At 44.9% G+C, this 18,770-nt stretch overlaps 1 protein-coding gene across 1 annotated transcript in view; it reads right to left on the bottom strand.

Moving 5' to 3' along the window:
- The window catches only part of LOC146790050 (uncharacterized), a 90,738-nt gene that overhangs the window by 58,295 nt on the left and 13,673 nt on the right, over positions 1 to 18,770 (bottom strand). Inside the window, exon 2 of the mRNA XM_085628390.1 lies at positions 9,479 to 9,546. Within this exon, the coding sequence (XP_085484516.1) occupies positions 9,479 to 9,529 (51 nt within the window). The 5' untranslated portion in view covers positions 9,530 to 9,546. The remainder of the gene's footprint in view (positions 1 to 9,478; positions 9,547 to 18,770) is intronic.

Consider the following 18,770-nt stretch of genomic DNA (forward strand, 5'->3'; position numbering starts at 1 on the left):
ACAGGTCCAGATCTCTGTACTGGGGTAAATGTATGACATTGTTCTTCATTCTATCCATCAATTGTTCTTTTTGCACATGTCCTACCTTTTACCTACAATGCACCCTGCCCATAGGGCTAGCTAGGGCCTACCTTAGGGGTGACTGACATGTAGAAAAAGGGGGGTCACAGCGTGGCACACACTTTAGGAGTCACATCACAGCGGTAGTACACTGCGCGCACAGGCCCTGCAATGGCAGAGGCCTGAGACAGGTTTGAGACAGGTTTGAAAGGCTACTTTGGTGGGTGGCGCAATCAGTGCTGCAAGCCGACCAGTAGCATTTAATTTACTGGCCCTGAGTACCTGAGATACCACTTTACAAGGGACTGACAGGTAAATTAAATATGCCAAACAGGTGTAGACCAGTCTTACCATGTTTACCACAGAGAGCACACGCACTTTACACTGGACAGCAGTACTAAAGTGCCCAGAGTCCTAAAACCACCAACACCATGTCAGAAAAAAAGCTAGGAGGAAGGCAAAAAGTTAAGGGATGACCCTGCAAAAAGGGCCAAGTCCAACAATAGGTATAGCATTTAATTCCATCAACAAATGGCACCGCTGATAGGTAACAATTCCCAACATGAGGATTGTCAAAATTGATTTGGGCCTAGTTCTAGGGCGCATGAGGATAGTCAAAATTGATTTGGGCCTAGTTCTAGGGCATCGACGTTTGGACCCTGTACAACCTAGGAATTAATGCAGTACATCAAACAAAAAAAAGTTAAACTTACACTGTACTACTCTATAATTCACAAATACAGTGTACTACAGTGTATTATCAACTTTTAACATATTTAATTCTTTACAAATAAGTCTACGGACTACCATGGTAATACCTACAAATTACAGCACTATTTAAAAAAAAAAAAAAAAGATATCTTTGAATGTGTTAAAAAATGTAAAATACATTGTCCTACACTATATTTCACTAATAATAGTGTACTACTGTGTATTTGAAATTTTAGGGATATTTTTCTTTTTTTGTCTCTGTAACTACTGCTGTACTTTCTAGGTACCAGCCTAGTACTCCGTAACCTTTTTTATAAGTATGTAGAACAACAATAAAACCTACTTACTTATATTTAAGGCCTCAACCCAGAACAAAGCTAAAACAATATGGCTGAGTTTTAGTTTTGTAAAGGCAGACATGCCACACCACTCTACGCCACTCCACTGTACTCTATGATATGCTACTCTACTATACGCCACTTCAGTCTATGCCATTCGCCACTCCAGTTTATACTGTACACCACTCTGCCTTACTTCACTCTACGCCACTACACTCTGTCAGTGCACTATACGCCATTCCACTCTATGCTATTCCACTCCACTCCCCTCTAAACACTCCCCTCTATGCCACTCCACTTTACGTTATTCCACGCTACACCACGCCACTCTACGCTATTCCATTGTACCCTACTCCACACCACTCCAGTCTATGCTATTCACTCTATGCCACTCACTCTCTGCCACTTTACTGTACCCCACTCCACTGTACACCACTCCCCTCAGCACCACTCCACTGTATGCTATTCCACTCTACACCACTCCACTCTATGCCACTCCATTGTATGCCACTCCACTCTACGCAATTCCATTGCACGTAACTCTACTCTACGCCACTCCAGTCTATGCTATTCCACTCTAAGCCTTTCCACTCTGTCACTCCACTGTACGCTACTCCATTATACATCACTCACCTCAACAACACTCCACTGTACACTATTCCACTCTATGGCATGCCACTGCACTGTACACCGCTCCACTGCACGCTATTCCACTGTATGCTACTCTACTCTATGCAATTCTACTCTATGCCACTCCACTCTACCCTATTACACTCTATGCCACTCACTCTCTGCCATTTCGCTGTACCCACTCCACTGTTCGCTATTCCACTGTATGCCACTCCAGTCTATGACGCTACAGCACTCCATGATAGGCCACTCCACTCTACCCTATGACATGCCTCTCTACTGTAAACCAATACTCTCTACGCACTCCACAATAGGGTATTCCACTCAAAGCCACTCTACTGTACAGTAATCCGCTTTATGACACTGCACTCTACAGTACGCCACACTACTCAACTTTACGACACTGCAGTCTATGCCCCTCCACTGTACTCTACTCTACGAAATGCCACTCCAGTATATGCACTCCACTGTATGATATTTCACTCTACGCCCCTCCACTCTATGCCAGCCCACTCTGTGCCACTCCACTCTATGCTATTCCACTGTATGCCACTCCACTGTATGCCAGTCCACTCTATGCCACTCCACTCTACGTTATTCCATTGTATGCCACTCCACTCTATGCCACTCCACCCTATTCCAGTGTATGCTACTCCTCTCTATGCCACTCAACTGAATGGTATGCCATTGTACGCCACTACACTCTACGGCACTCCACTCTATGCTACTCTACACTATTCTACTCTATGCCACTCCACTCTATGCCACTCGTCTATGCTATTCCACTCGACGACACGCTACTCGACTGAACGCAACTCCAGTTTACGCCACTTCACTATATGCCAGACCACTCTGCTCTGTGACATGCCACTTCACTCTAAGCCACTCCACTCCACTCTACTCTACAACACGCTACTCCAATGTATGCCATTCACCTTACAATGACACTCCACTGTACAGTATTCCAATGTTTGACACTCCACTCCAAGGTATCTCACTGAATGCAACTCCACTTTACACCACTCAACTCTACACCATTTCACTCTATGCCTCTGTGCTCTACTCCACTCCACTGTAATCCACACCACACCACTGTACTCAACTCCACAGTATGCTATTTAACTGTACGCCACTCTCCTGTTCGCCACTCCGCTCTATGCCATTCCACACTAAGCTGTTACACTCTAAGTCACTCCATTCTTTACCACTCCAGTCTATGCAACTCCACTGTATGGCACTCCATCTATGCTACTCAGCTACATGCTAGTCCACTGTCGTTGTGGGGCTCAACCCGGTCCTCCCGTCCCCCTCTCTAAGCAGTCCAGACACACGGAGGGCTGGTTGCTCTTTGTTTTATTATTTAGTTTGAGGTTTGTTAATGTCACAAACTCCACACAGCTTTTATGTTCGTCAGTGTTCACAAGAAATAAATAAAGGTTCTCATGGCTGGGTCAGGTCCTTCTCCGGGGCTTCCTCCAGCCTCTCTCTACTTCTGGCTTCTTCCCAGTGAATCGGGCTCGGGGACAGTCCCAAAACAAAGGAAGGAAACAAAAGCAAACAAATCAGGCTACTGTCCAACTGAGAGTACAAAGGGGGGGGGGGGGAGGGGGGGAGAGTGCGCCACCACCAGAGCCCTATCTTTGTGATGGTGCCTAGTGTGGGGGTTTTGGTTCTCTCTCCCTGGTGCCTTTCAAGCGTGCCCACAGCCCTTTAACAACCACGGTGCATGCCCCAGGCACTTGCCTGCTTCCACGACCCTCCTGGGCCGTGGTGATGGAAGACCCTGCTCCCGAGTCCTCGTGGATAGCAGCGGTCTTGGGCGCAGTGCTCCCTGAGCGGTATCGGTGTTCTCCGTCATCCTGGGTCCTCGTGCTCCCGGGTCTGCACCAGTCGTCCTCCTCCTCGACGTGCTCCTTCTCGTGCTTTCTCCCCACTTCCTCGGGGTCCGTTTTCGTCCTCTCCTCTACTCTGCCGGCACTTGACTCCAACTCCTCCAACCCCACATTCGCCTCTCCGCAACCCTTTTCAGCTGGCTCAGCTATCGGCCGTGCTGCGTCCGCTAGACCGTCTCCTTCACTTCCGGTCTGGCGGATTGCGGCGGCCATGTTGGATAGGTCCGGGTCGTTTGATGGTCCCGCACCATCACATCCACTCTATGCCACTCCACTGTACACTACTCCACTACACGCCACTCCATTGTATGGTATTCCACTGTTCGCCACTCCACTGTATGGTATTCCACTCTACATCACTCCCCTCTTACTGTATGACACTCCACTATCCGCCACTCTGCTCTACTCTACAGCACACCACTCCAATTTATGATACTTTACTCAACTCTACGCTGCAGCACTCCACTCTATTGCACTCCACGTTACTCTTTGTGACATGCCACTCCACTCTACATTACGACCCTCAATACTACTCCACTCAACTTTTACCACACTCTACATAACTTAATGACACTCCAGTCTACAGTGCATGGCTCCACTCTGCAACATGCCACGCCACTCCACTCTACAACACACCACTCTCAGGCACTCCAGTTTACGCACTCTACTGCACATTATTCCACACTATACCACTTCACTCGATACCAATCCACTCAACACCACCCCACTCCCCTCTACGCTATTTTACTCTATGCCACTCCCCTCTATGCAACTCAACTTGAGTCTACAGCACATAACTCCACTCCACTCTACGCCACTCCACTGTGCGCCACTTCACTGTATGCCACTTGACTCCAAACAATGCCACTCCACATCACTCCACTCTAAACTATTCCACTCCAAGCCACTCCACTCTACACTATTCCACTCCAAGCCACTCCACTCTATGCCACTGCACTGTGTACTATATGCCACTCTACTGTATGCCACTCCACTCTACGCTATTCCACTGTACGCCACTCCACTTTACGCCACTCCACTGTAAGCCACTCCAGTCTATGCTTTTGCACTCTACGGTACTCAACTCTACTTAGTGACATGCTAATGGACTCTACAACATTCCAGTCTACTCTGCAACACGCTACGCCACGTATGCTACTCTAGTCTATGCCACTCCACTGTATGTGATTCAAGTGTATGTCACTCCACTCGACACCACTCCACACTATTCCACTCGACACCACTTCACTCTATGATATTCCATTGCACGCCACTCCACTGTACACAACTCTACGGTATTCCACAGTATGCCACTCCTTCGACTGCAAAAGACACACAGATAATGGACGGAATGCAAAGCAAATCTAACATTTACCCCCAGTCAAGAGATTTGGGTTAAATCCATCGTTCTTTTGCTCAGCATGCCACGCCAGTTTAGACCTAGCCATATGCAAATCAGTCTTGTCCCTGTTCCTCACAGAAACAGCACAGCCTGAACTGCAAAGGTAGGTCCTCCCTGGACCGGAAACAAGCATCCTGGGACCGGTTTCAGGGCATCACCCCTCATCAGCCAGGCTAGCCTAAATCCAGTGACACAGTGAGCCCTGGACCCACGTCTGGGCATACCCGGCACACTTAGGACGAGAAAGCAAAAGACACACAGATAATGGACAGAATGCAGAGCAAATCAAACATTCATCTCCAGTCAAGAGATCTGGGTTAAATCCATCGTTCTTTTGCTCACCATACCTTTTGCACTCCTTCGACTGCAGCCTTCGACACCCTATCCCACCATACACTGATCGAAAGACTCCACCACATCGGCATCCAAGGGAACGCACTCAGATGGATTTCCTTCTTACTCACCGGAAGAACCCAGAGGATCTGCCTCCCACCTTTCACCTCTGAAACCAAGGAAATCGCCTGCAGTGTCTCGAAGGGCTCATCCCTAAACCCCACAACACATATATGAGCCCGCTGGCCAACATCATCAGATTCCACAGTCTCAACATAATTGCCTATGCAGACGACACCCAATTCCTCCTCTAACTCACCGATGACCCCACTACCACCAGAACCAACTTCCACAGATGCATGACTAACGTCGCCGACTGGATGAAAAACAACTGCCTGCAGCGGAACACAGACAAGACGGAAGTAATAATCTTTGGCAACATCAGTAACACATGGAACAACTTCTGGTGGCCTCAGACCTAGGACTTGCACCATGTCCCTCCAACCACAACCAGATACTTCTGAATCATCATTGACAACAAGCTCACCATGAAATCACAGATCAATGCTGTCTCCTCCACCTGCTTCCTCACTCTGTGCATGCTACATACGATCTTCAAATGGCTACTCCTACACACAAGATGCACTGTGACACAACCCCTCCTCACCTGCCGACTGGACTATGGCAATGCCCTCTACATAGGAATCGCCGCACACCTTCTACAGAGACTTCCGACCATACAGAACGCAGCAGCCAGACTCATCCTCGGCCTTCCCGGACAAACCCACATCACACCCCACTTAGGAAACTCACTGGCTCCCTGTACAGAAGAGATGCCAATTCAAGCTGCAGAGATGATATGACCAAATTCCACTGCCCCTTACCTTTTGCTCAAGAGTTCTTAAAGTCGATAGGAGGAGAAGATTGGGGTGCGGGGGAAGGAGGCCAAGAAATGAAGGTTTTGCCTGTGATCGACGTGTAGGGGATTTACCTAAGGGAAACAACAACAACACCAATTGGTAACAGTCGGAGAAACCTTGTTATGGTCTGCCCTCCCCATAAGTGTGGTAACTACGTGGAACAAGAGATAACGAGTGTAGACCAGTGATAGGCCATTCAATAGGTACGAGCGAAGTTCCTGCTTCAATGAAAGGACTTGCCGTTTTCGTATGGGTCTAGGTACGATCCAGCAATGCTCAGTTAAGCAACACTGAGGGTCTCAGGGTAGCAGTGATCCAGCGAGGTGACATAAAGCAAAAAACACAGGTAAGCGCTCCAGCGTAGTACCCCAGAATGAATATATGCAGGCAAGCACTCCAGTGCAATAACTCAAAAGATAATCTTCAAATAAGCGCTCCAGCGTGGTACCCCAAAGGTTAATGTTCTAACAAGCGCTCCAGCACGGTGTCCCAAAGGATAGTAGACAAACAAGCGCTCCGGGGTGGTGCCCCAAAGGATAGTAGACAACAAGCGCTCTAGCGCAGTGCCCTAAAGGATAGTACAAAAACAAGCGCTCCAGTAAGGAGCCCTAAAGGATAGTAGACAAACAAGTGCTCTAGCGCGGTGCCCCAAAGGTTAATGTTCTAACAAATGCTGCAGCGTGGTGTCCCAAAGGATAGTAGATAAACAAGCGCTCCAGGGTGGTGCCCCAAAGGATAGTAGACAAACAAGCGCTCCAGCGGGAAGCCCTAAAGGATAGTAGACAAACAAGTGCTTCAGCGCAGTGCTCCAAAAATTAATGCTCAAACCAGCCCTTCGGCTTGGTGCCCCAAAGAATAATAATCAAACAAGCGCTCCAGTGTTATTTATAGACAGTATATGGTGCAAAGAGAAACAAAAAGTTGTTCCTGAAACTGCCTTCCACGTGGTTGGGAACTCTGGCAATAGTTCAGCGCTTCAGCGCTGATAACGGAACGGAAGCGCAGGGTAATTACCCAAGAGGAAAGAAAACAACGTTCTTGTGCGTCTCTATCACAGTGTAGGCAGTACTCACTGGCGTACGGGAAGTTTTCTCCAGGAAGGCTAATGTCCAACGTGATTCTAAACTCCAAAAGGCTCGAGATGAAGCAGCGCCTGGTCCCGCTAGCCGGATTTAGATACAGAGTTATCTGGAAGCAGAAACCAGACCTGCCTTGCCTCGCTACGACCCGGAAGTAGTGGGCAGTGATGCCGGTCACGCCGAAATCAGCAGTTTTCCATTTCTCCTTGTATTTGCATAGAGCATTTTTTTAGGGTGGAGCGGCAGTAGGCGTCAGGTCCCTAGGCCTGAGTCATGACACCCACACACACAAGGCTTTACACAACCAAGGACCCGCCTACATTAGCCACTGCCTGAACTTCCACCTACCATTGAGAAGACTACGGTCCACCTCCCTTTCACTTGCCCATACTTCCTGCATTTACCGAAGCAGAAGGGGAGGATGCTCCTTCTTCCACATTGCAGCAAAGACCTGGAACCACCTCCCCATGCACATCTGGACCGTCACCTCACTTCTGGAATTCTGAATGGCCCTCAAAACCTGGCTGTTCGAATAAGCCTCTGGGGCCTGCAAGCACCTGGATACCCTTTTGGGTGATTAGCCGCGCTTTATAAATCCTGATTGATTGATTAATTGACTCCAGTCTACGCCACTCTACTATAGGTATACCAGTGTACGCCACTCCACTCTACCCAACTTCACTCCACGCATCTCTACTCCGCTCTATGACACTGTACTCTATTCAGTGACACTCAATGCCCCACCACTCTACCACAAAATACTCCACACTATTACACTCCACTGTACAACAGTATACTCCAGTCGATGAGAGTTTACAGCACTTTACTTTACTCTATGCCACTATATGACACTCTACTCCACGACCCTCTACGCAACTCCCTCTGTGCCACTCCACACCACCCCACTCAACTGCACTCTACTCTGACACACCGCTCCACTCTACTCTACTGTACTCCACTACTGTACTCTTTATGCTACTCTATGCCACCCAACACTATGATATTCTATGCCACTCCACTCTACCGCACTCTAGTCTACTCAACTCCACTCCACGACACTTTCCAACACCCTATGACACACCAGTCCACTAAACTGAATGATACGCTACTCCACGCTATGACACTTTACTCCACTGTATGCTACACAAGTCCACACCATTTCACGCCACTGTACAATATAATACTCCTGTGAGGAAATACCACAATCGTCCCCAGGAGCCCCCGACTTACCTCCCGCTACTCTGCCGTGGCTTCCGCATACCGTAGACCCAAACGATGACGATGGGTGCTGAAGAAAGGCACAGACACTAAAAAGGGACTATTATTCCCCTCTACAGGGTGGAGAAACAGCGAGTCAGGGGTCGAACCACTCCCAGGGCAAGGGCATGAAGAAGGAGAGCCAATACAGTATGAAGAGGGAGGGAGAAAAGGAGGCGGAAACAGAAAAGAAGGACAACAACATCCAGGAGGAGAACGTCGGAAGGGAGGACAGAAAGGTGATCATCCGTGAAGAGGGGAACGCTGAGGAACCAGAGGAAGCTGACAAGGAGGGGATTGAAGGAGACGTGGCAGCCCAAGAGGAGAACAACACCCAAAAAGCTACGGAGGGCGACGTTGCAGCTGTAGATGTCGAAGCCAGAGAGACCCCTAACGAATGGTGTGAAGAGTGGTGGTCCCCAGAGGAAGTTCAGAAGCCGCAGCAACTCCGGAGAGTTGCGGCTTAAGGCGGTACGTGCTGCGGGCACAAGGGTGGGTGGCGGGAAGGGTAGCAGGCTATATCGCAGATGCATACTCCTGTCCTCCCCCCCATTAGAAGAGCACAGACTTACATAGAGTACAAAGAGTATACTGTTACTCCATTTTTATTTATTGTTTTTTTTCCTTGCACTGAGCACTCCCCTCCCTTTATTCCCCTCCTCGCACGAGAACCCCAGTGTGTCCTGAACACAGGAAGAGTAGTCAACTAGTCAAAAGTGGGGACTAAGAGAAAGAGTCCCTGTGTGTGTGAGCGTGCATGCCACAGCCCTTTCTTTCGCTTTCCCTACATGGCTGGCACTGTTCTCTTTCACTTGGGTGTGGTGAAGGCATATGAGACCAGTAGTGGTATACTTACCGCTTCCTTTTTGGGTTGTTCTATCCCCTGAAATCCCCTCTGGATCCCCATCTTCGAGGCAAGAGCACCTGAAAGAAACAGAGTAGAGGACAAACAGTCATAGCAACTTATACATAACAAACAACTTGTTGATAAATAAACACCCATTATTAACCCAATACGGCCTCCTCGCTTCTGTTTCCGCCCATTCCTCCGACAACTCCACTCTATAAAACTTTGCTCCACTCTAAGCTCTGCCACTGCCCTCGAAGAGTGGATTTTCATGAACTTGGACGATTACTGCTGTACCGTTACAGGGCTTACAATTTGTACAATAGAAAATTGGCCAATGAAATTAGATTGAAACTTAGAAGCGTTCTTCAAATGTAGAGTTTTTGTGCGTATCCAAATGTTCCCACCTGCCAAATGTTAAGGTGCAGGGGTTCTCATCTCTAGCTTATATCTTGTTTCTAATGCTTCCTCTGCTGATTTTTTTCTTGTAGCTCAGTTCAAATGTTCTTGTACGGAAGGAACTGATGTGAAAAAGGACGAACCTAATGACAATAGTTTGGGTTGATGTCCCATATATACAAAAGAAGGGGGACATGCCTGTGACTGAATATTCTGTACTGTTACATGTTGATTCAGCTAGCCATCATGTTGTTTTCCAGTCATCTTCTTTTTGCAAAAGCCTCTTGGCATCCAAATATTATTCACTGCATTGTTTTAATCCGTCAGTCTATCCATCTGTTAGAGGGTGGTACCTAGAAGACAGACAAACTTCCATAATTCATTTTTTAGATAAAGCAGACTGAATTCTAGAGGTGAGTTGAGACTATCTGTCCGTTAGTACGAATTGTGGTATTCCATATGTAATTGAATAATATGGTGTACTAAGATCTTTGCTAACTCTTTTAAACTGAGCAACCCTGGCACAGAAATTAAATGCCCCTTCTTGATCAAATGGTCTACAAGTACCAAATGACTGTACAATATTGACTCTTTAGCATTTCTGCATTAAAATCCCTGGATATTGCATGCCAGGCTTTTGGTCAAAGGGGCAATGGTTTCAACAGAGCCACAAGTTTAGTTTTGGAACGGCGGTACACATTTGTGGAGACTTGGATAGAGTGGATGTTACTTTGCTTCCTGCTTGGATATCTGCAACATTTGGAAAGGAAGGTTTGCCCCTGTAACAATGTCTCTCACCAATCGATGTTTATATTTCTCTTTTTTTGCAATTTTTATAGGATGTGTACACTAGGAGGTATATAATGCCCTTTTTAAAACTCAGGAATTTTCAACACTATACACAGGCTTATAACTATCTGCAGCAACTCCTTGACGAAGAATATTGCCTTTGTGTAAGTTTATTCCTTTGAACAACTGTGCAATCGCGTAGCACTATGCACTTTGAGTAGGGGAGTGTTTTATACATTTTTTTTGCCATTGATTCTGGTTTTTATCTTGTATTGATGAATTGCACTATATTTATGTATCTTTTTAATATCTATGCTTTTATAGTTTATTTTATGAACCGAATAAAGTTCATTATTGATTGACTGATTGAGTGGATGTTGCATTTAACTTGAGAGCAGATTGAAGAGATTCAAGATTTGTGAATTATTCGAAAATAGTTGGAATATTTAGAAGATTGGAAGGGGTTCAGCCTGGAGTACTGATCATGGAAACCCTACTTTAATTTTCATGCCCACATTTGCTGCGTAAATCCTAATTCGGTAATCTGTGTGAACCTGGACCTTCACTGCTGAAATAGGTAGCCGTTAGAGGAGGCACAACAATCATGACCAGTGGCCTGGACCTATTAGCACTTGACAAACTTGGAAGTTTGATACACTGAACGGTCGTGCAATACGTGTATTCAAAGTGAGGGAGACTGGCAGTGCACATGGAGTTTTGCACTGGTTTAGAGAATGATGTTAGATGCCCAAGTACATTCAAGGACACTTCATGTCTCTTATCCAATATGCAGGAGCCTGTGGATATTTTGAAGTTGCTTAGCATAAGTTGATTATGGTCCAGAGAATCCTTGATAAGCATAGATAATATATGGGTTTTGGTTTTATGAAAAAACTCAGAGTGCCATCAAAACAACGAGAGTCTGGACCACAGAAATGTTTTAAATGTACATCCACGTGTAATACAAGTTTTTAATGCTGTAGATGCTGTTTTAGATATTGGCTTTCATCCAGTTGAACACAGTGACAAACTAAGGGTCAAGTCAGAGTGGCTATATTCAATGACTCTGTTTTCTCTCTTATACAAATTCCCTTTCCCCAGATCTGTTGCTAACCAACATATTATTTTGCATATGGTTGGAGATGCACAGAGACTAGGAGACATTCATTGTTTTTCTTGGCTTCAAACTACAAAGTTAGAGTGTTCTCATAATCAAGGAAGACTTGTCTTTCGAAGTTGGGCTGATGGGTAGGAACGATAAACTGGTCCACTAGAGAATGTACTAATACAATAGGAGTCACAGGGGGAATGAAAACGAGCACGGCCGCCCCCCACTCAAACCACTATAACTTCCAATGGCCTGCTCGACGATACACCAACTCCTATGTTAATCAATCACCAGAGTTTCCAATCTTTTATAATTCCCTAGTGTATGTTTCCTATCACTATTCATATGTTTGTGGTGTATCAATTTAAAAGTGTCAAAGAACCATCAGGACACCAGTTCTACCCCAAAAATGAATAGAAAAAGGTGAGGAAGGAGAAAGAGCACCTCACGGTAGTAACACCAAGGGTTTTTTTTTGCTGGTTGGTACTCACCAGTATACCCACTTATCATCATCGGTTGCTCTTACTCCATGTGCAAAACAAAGAAATTATAATATATAATTTCAGTGTATAAAAGTGGTGAAAATAATAATAGTGCCAAGTGTTTTTATATAAATTTGTCCAACGAACCCCAGTGAGAACCTAAAAAATGTGTTAATTCTCACCATTAAAAAACAGTGGTGCTTACTAGCTTGTCGTGACTTTATTGAATACTGTAAGCTCCCACAATAAAAATGGTTTCAATCAAACCATACCCAGTTTTATAATGCCAACATGTTTCGTTGCCGACCCATCACGCAACTTCTTCAGGGCTAAGGGGTTCCAAATCACCTTCACAAGTTGTACACCTAAAACCTCTGATGGTATAATACAAAAGACACAAGGAAAGCCAGTGTAAAACAAACCGTCCAGGATTCCGGACGCAATCATGAACTCAACGATTTTAATCAATGAAAAAGTACTCAGTTCCGTTTTTACCAGAGGGTTGCGAAGTCTTCTCACACCCGCAACCGTCTTCAAAGTGGAACACGTGTCTTCAATTCACGTGCCCCTGGGGTGACTATCAAATAACTCATCCCCTATACGTATAGAAACAAGGAAACATTCCTTTCATCGTTCCTTTTGTTATACATTATTCAAAGCATAGTCCATTCTGGACATTATCCTGGCATATATATAACGCATCTATTCTTGGTACCCAACTGCGGGAATTAGCCAGGACCCACATCGTGCTCAAGCCGCTAATCATCCAAAAGTTGTGTGGCAATGTTCATATGTAAATATACCACCACTCAAAGCACGACAAAAACATGATCTTTTAGTACGATCTTTTCTTCCTTTCGCTCTCTTGATGTATCTTACATCAAAGTGACAAGCTCATGGCTTCACCAAGAATCAGCTGCTCAAACATCAGCTACACCTCCATCTCGCATAACATTGCACTTCAATACTTCTACGTTTACCACTCACTGCGCCCGGAAGATATTTCAAGGCACCATTCCATCAATCACTCATCTCACCCGTGCCGAGTCCCTCCGGCGTGTGTGCAGCTTCCTCATTGAGCTCACACCACGCACGGCTTAAGGGACGTGGTGCGCCACGCCCACTTCCGCCACGTCATTCAATAAAAAACCGAATGTATGCTTTCCCAATACGGGGGCCATCTTGAAATAGAGTAAATGTCGGGAAAACAGCCATCTCCGAGTATGCCACCACGAGCCTCGTACTCAACCAAGTATTTTATTGTCAAATGGCGCAAGGGTGTCTACCTAGAGATCATTTATTACAAACTATCCACTCTTGCATTGCCAATAGATATTATATAGTCCATGTTTGTCACAGCAATTAAAAACTGGTGGCCATTTTAAGTTGGGAACGGAACCCAAACACATACAAGACCCATCAAAAACTGTCAAATTACATCTCTACAATGTATATAGAGATTGAAACTATATTCAAAAATATATGTATTTTTCAAAAAGAATATATCAAATAATCATGTGTTTCAATTGAAATTCCTTAATGCTTTGACACAGACCACCTAACTCAAATAGAACTACAAACCTTTCTCCCTTGCTCATTCCGTACGTTCATTCAGCCATTCAGTCATTCAATATTGATCTCTAATATCAGATAATCTATAATAGGGAGATCTTAACACCCATATATCTTTTGCATGAACCCCGGTGATAGTCAACATAGGCATCCCATGATGTATTGTGCCTAACCTCACGACATGAATCCTCAGGGGAAACCAAGTAAGCTTACCCCGGGTCGAATGATAATTTCTATATACAAAAACTCGTCAATAAAATTCACTGGTCTTTTACACCTGTCACCTAGACCAACCATCTCATCATCTACTGACTTTATTCCACTCAATCAAGTCGTTCAACCCTAACTGGTCTGCCTTCCCTGAGAAATTCCATTTAGCCTCTTTTCTCGCCAAAATGGAATCAATATTATATGATTCACCCATCACTCTCTCCAGGACAGTCCATCTCAAGTCCCTCGGATCATGATGTTTCTCAATAAAATGTTGCACCTGCCGGGTTGTAAACTTTTTTGCCTTGAGGGTGCTCAAATGTTCTTGTATGCGCACTTTCACCTTCCGTGATGTCAAACCAATATAGTGCAGACCACAGCTGCAGGTCAACCTGTAGATGACATTAACCGTATTGCAATTACTAAACTTGTTTAAGAACCAAGTTTTGCGATCCTGCAGAGTTACACTTCTAGTGGCTTGGGTGAGGTTGCAGACTGAGCACCCCCCACACGGGTGGTGGCCCGATGGAAGATTGGATACTTGCGTGGTCATGAGTGTACGAGTGTGGACAAGTTTGTCTTTCAAATTCGGTGCTCTTTTGAATGCAAACCGTGGGGGTGGCATCTTACTAGAAGGCGTATCAAGAATGGACCAGTGTTCTCTTACTATCTGTCTCATTTTTGTTGAGAGGGGATCAAACGTCATAACTACAGGTAGGCATTCGTTTTTTTCTTTTTTGTTTCTCTCCAGTAGCACATCACGTGGAGTATTTAGAGCACGTTTCCTCGCCTGTTTAATGATTTTGATGGGATATTCCCTTTCTTTCAACTTTGCTGCCAGTTGTTCTGATTGTTCAGCAAACTTACAGGTTGTAGAACAGTTGCGACGATATCGCAAAAACTGACCCACTGGGAGATTATCCCTCAGAGCTCTAGGGTGGAAAGAGCGGTAGTGGAGTAAGGAATTCCTATCTGTGGGTTTTTGGTGTACACTCGTTGTCAACCTTGATTCATCAACCGTAATGTCTACATCCAAATACACCGCTGACGTATTACTGAATGTCCATGTAAACCGGAGACATTCGTCAGCCTGATTTAGCCATGTCAAAAATGCCATCAGATGGTCCTCTGTACCTATCCAGATACAGAGGACATCATCAATGTAACGCCTCCAGAAGGAGATGTTATCTCTGAAAGGATTGGAGGCATGGTATACAACATTCTCCTCGAACTGGCCCACATAAATGCAGGCCAGACTAGGAGCAAATGTAGCCCCCATTGAAGTCCCGGCTATCTAGAGATAAAGTTGGTTTTTATATTCAAAAAAAATTCTTGTAAGCGCCAGTTCAATGCACTGAAGCACGAACGACTGGGGAGTGTCATAAAACCATTCCAGAGCCCCCAGGGCCCGCGCTGCTGCCACCAGCGTAGCGCCCTGGGGTATACTGGTATACAATGATTCAATACCAATAGCAACCAGCAACTGATTAACAGGATCAAACTCCACAGTTTTAAGAATGTTCAAAATATCTGTGGTGTCCTGTACATATGAACGCTGTGTAATCACTGATTCCCTGAGGAAGAAATCAGAAAATTGAGACAAAGGCTCCAACACCGACTGAATCCCCGAAACAATCGGGCGCCCAGGGGGTGGACGCTGGGACTTATGGATTTTGGGCAAGATGTAAAATGCCGGTATACGCGATTTTAGATTTACAATAAAGTCTGCCTCTTTACAAGTTATCCATTTTTTGCCCAGCGCATCCGCCACCAGGGTTTTGATGGTACTCAGGAGTTCAGATGTGGGGTCTCGCATTAAAGGTTGATAATTAGTGCGGACCCCCAGGAGTCTAAGGACCTCCGCTTCGTAGTCACAGGTGTTAAGTACTACCACCGCTCCCCCTTTATCTGCTTGTTTTATCATTATGGATTTATTATCTTGTAGCGATTTTATGGCAGTCCAATCTCTCTTACTTATATTATTGACATTGATCTGTCTATGAGATTGCTCCAGTGCTTCAATCTCTCGCAATACCCGCTGTTCAAAGACAGCCACTTCAGGGCCCAATGAAGAAGTGGGTGGGCAAAAACCTGATAGACGATATAAATTGGTGCAAAAACTGATGGGGACGCCTCTCAGTTCCTACAAAAAAAATTTGAATTTTGATCTTCCTCATCATTTAAAAAATTTCAGTCCGGCAGTTAAAAGTGTCATGGCGTGGGGTGGGAACCAAACCCAAACCCTTGTTCAACACTCTCATTTCATCATCTGTCAAGACATAGCTGGACAAATTAACAACTATATCATTAGTAGAGCCTGAATCTACTTGTAAGTCACCAACACTGATCATTGTTGGCAAATTTAGTTCATCATTGACAACATTAATTGATGGTTCCTGCCTCTGCTGCGTGTGATGCGTGGGGAGTATGTCTGCCATGTTGGTTGGAAATGGGCCCTCCCCCTGCCTCTTCCCCTCTGGGGCGGGCCCACTCCCCCTCATGAACCTCTTTGGGTTTGGCCTAAAAAAGACCTCAACAGAGTGCCTAAATCTTCGTTACTCCTGCTCTCGGGCGCAAAACTGACCCTATTCTGATTTGATGTCGACGGTTGTTCAGATATCTCCTCCTCTTCACTACTGGTATTGTCGAACGTCCAATTATAGGGCGTGCACCTCTGTTGTCTTTGGCCGCCCCTTTGATAGTTCTGATAACGAGGTTGCTCAGTGGGTATTTGATAATATTTATCTTCAACATAGGGAAAAGCCCATTCATGTGAAAATCGATCAAGGTTTCTCTTTAAATCCTTGATTTTCTGATTGACCATATACGTTTTATAGTCCTGCAGCTCACCCTGGATTCGTGCCAGTTGTTCCTTGGCATCTGTGATTGTAGTATCCCTTTTTAAGGTCTCTTCTAATTCCAGGATTTCCCTCAATAACTCCTCACTCAATCTCTTGGCAGCATTTATGATTAAAATCAACCAGTCCCGGGTGCACTTGTTAGCTATATAGCTCCAGTCCACCCGGAACTGTTTGTCTTCCAAAAAGATTTTGGGTTCTATTCTGACCAATAAACTGGGGGGAGCTGCTCCAGCACGCAAATATTCAGTCATGAGTGCTCCATGAAGAGCCACACGAATTTGACGTTTCTTAGTATTCGTTAATTTATCCCATTCTTCCCTGACTGTAGAGTTAGTGGTCAGTGGGGCATCTGGTAACAGTGAGGGACCTGAAAGGATAAGAGCTATTTGTTCATCTGAAAAAGCAAGGCAATTCATACCGCTAAAGAAGAAGTAACAGAGCTAGACACTTCCTATAAAGATACAAAAAAAATTCTTTGAAATAACTCTTTTTTCATTTATTCTATTATGCACTGTCTCTAGGACAATACTCAACTGGCTGATTCCTAAAATGTATTCCTGCTCTCACGGCTGAGCCGCCGTCCACAATACACTGATACAATAGGAGCCACAGGGGGAATGAAAACGAGCACGGCCGTCCCCCACTCAAACCACTATAACAACCAATGGCCTGCTCGACGATACACCAACTCATATATTAATCAATCACCAGAGTTTCCAATCTTTTATAATTCCCTAGTGTATGTTTCCTATCACTATTCATATGTTTGTGGTGTATCAATTTAAAAGTGTCAAAGAACCATCAGGACACCAGTTCTACCCCAAAAATGAATAGAAAAAGGTGAGGAAGGAGAAAGAGCACCTCGCGGTAGTAACACCAAGGTTTTTTTTTTGCTGGTTGGTACTCACCAGTATACCCACTTATCATCATCGATTGCTCTTACTCCATGTGCAAAACAAAGAAATTATAATATATAATTTCAGTGTATAAATGTGTCCAACGAACCCCAGTGAGAACCTAAAAAATTTGTTAATTCTCACCATTAAAAAACAGTGGTGCTTACTAGCTTGTCGTGACTTTATTGAATACTGTAAGCTCCCACAATAAAAATGGTTTCAATCAAACCATACCCAGTTCTATAATGCCAACATGTTTCGTTGCCGACCCATCACGCAACTTCTTCAGGGCTAAGGGGTTCCAAATCACCTTCACAAATGGTACACCTAAAACCTCTGATGGTATAATACAAAAGACACAAGGAAAGCCAGTGTAAAACAAACCGTCCAGGATTCCGGACGCAATCATGAACTCAACAATTTTAATCAACGAAAAAGTACTCAGTTCCGTTTTTACCAGAGGGTTGCGAAGTCTTCTCATACCCGCAACCGTCTTCAAAGTGGAACACGTGTCTTCAATTCACGTGCCCCTGGGGTGACTACCAAATAACTCATCCCCTATACGTATAGAAACAAGGAAACATTCCTTTCATCCTTTCACCTTTTTCTATTCATTTTTGGAGTAGAACTGGTGTCCTGATGGTTCTTTGACACTTTTAAATTGATACACCACAAACATATGAATAGTGATAGGAAGCATACACTAGGGAATTATAAAAGATTGGAAACTCTGGTGATTGATTAATATATGAGTTGGTGTATAGTCGAGCAGGCCATTGGTTGTTATACCACTAGAGAATGTCACAAACTTGTTTTACAGCCACCTTAATGCCACATATGGTTAACCGTGGAAAAGAGGAAACAGATTAATATTTGGCAGCTTAGTACAAGCAAAGAGATAGGATTCTTAATAAAAGGTAGTTCAGTATGTTTTCTGGCTGAATAAAGTCTAGGAACCCATCAGTGTGCATGATTACTACTTAT

This window comes from Triturus cristatus, chromosome 10 (assembly GCF_964204655.1).
Source record: "Triturus cristatus chromosome 10, aTriCri1.1, whole genome shotgun sequence".
Lineage (NCBI taxonomy): Eukaryota > Metazoa > Chordata > Amphibia > Caudata > Salamandridae > Triturus > Triturus cristatus.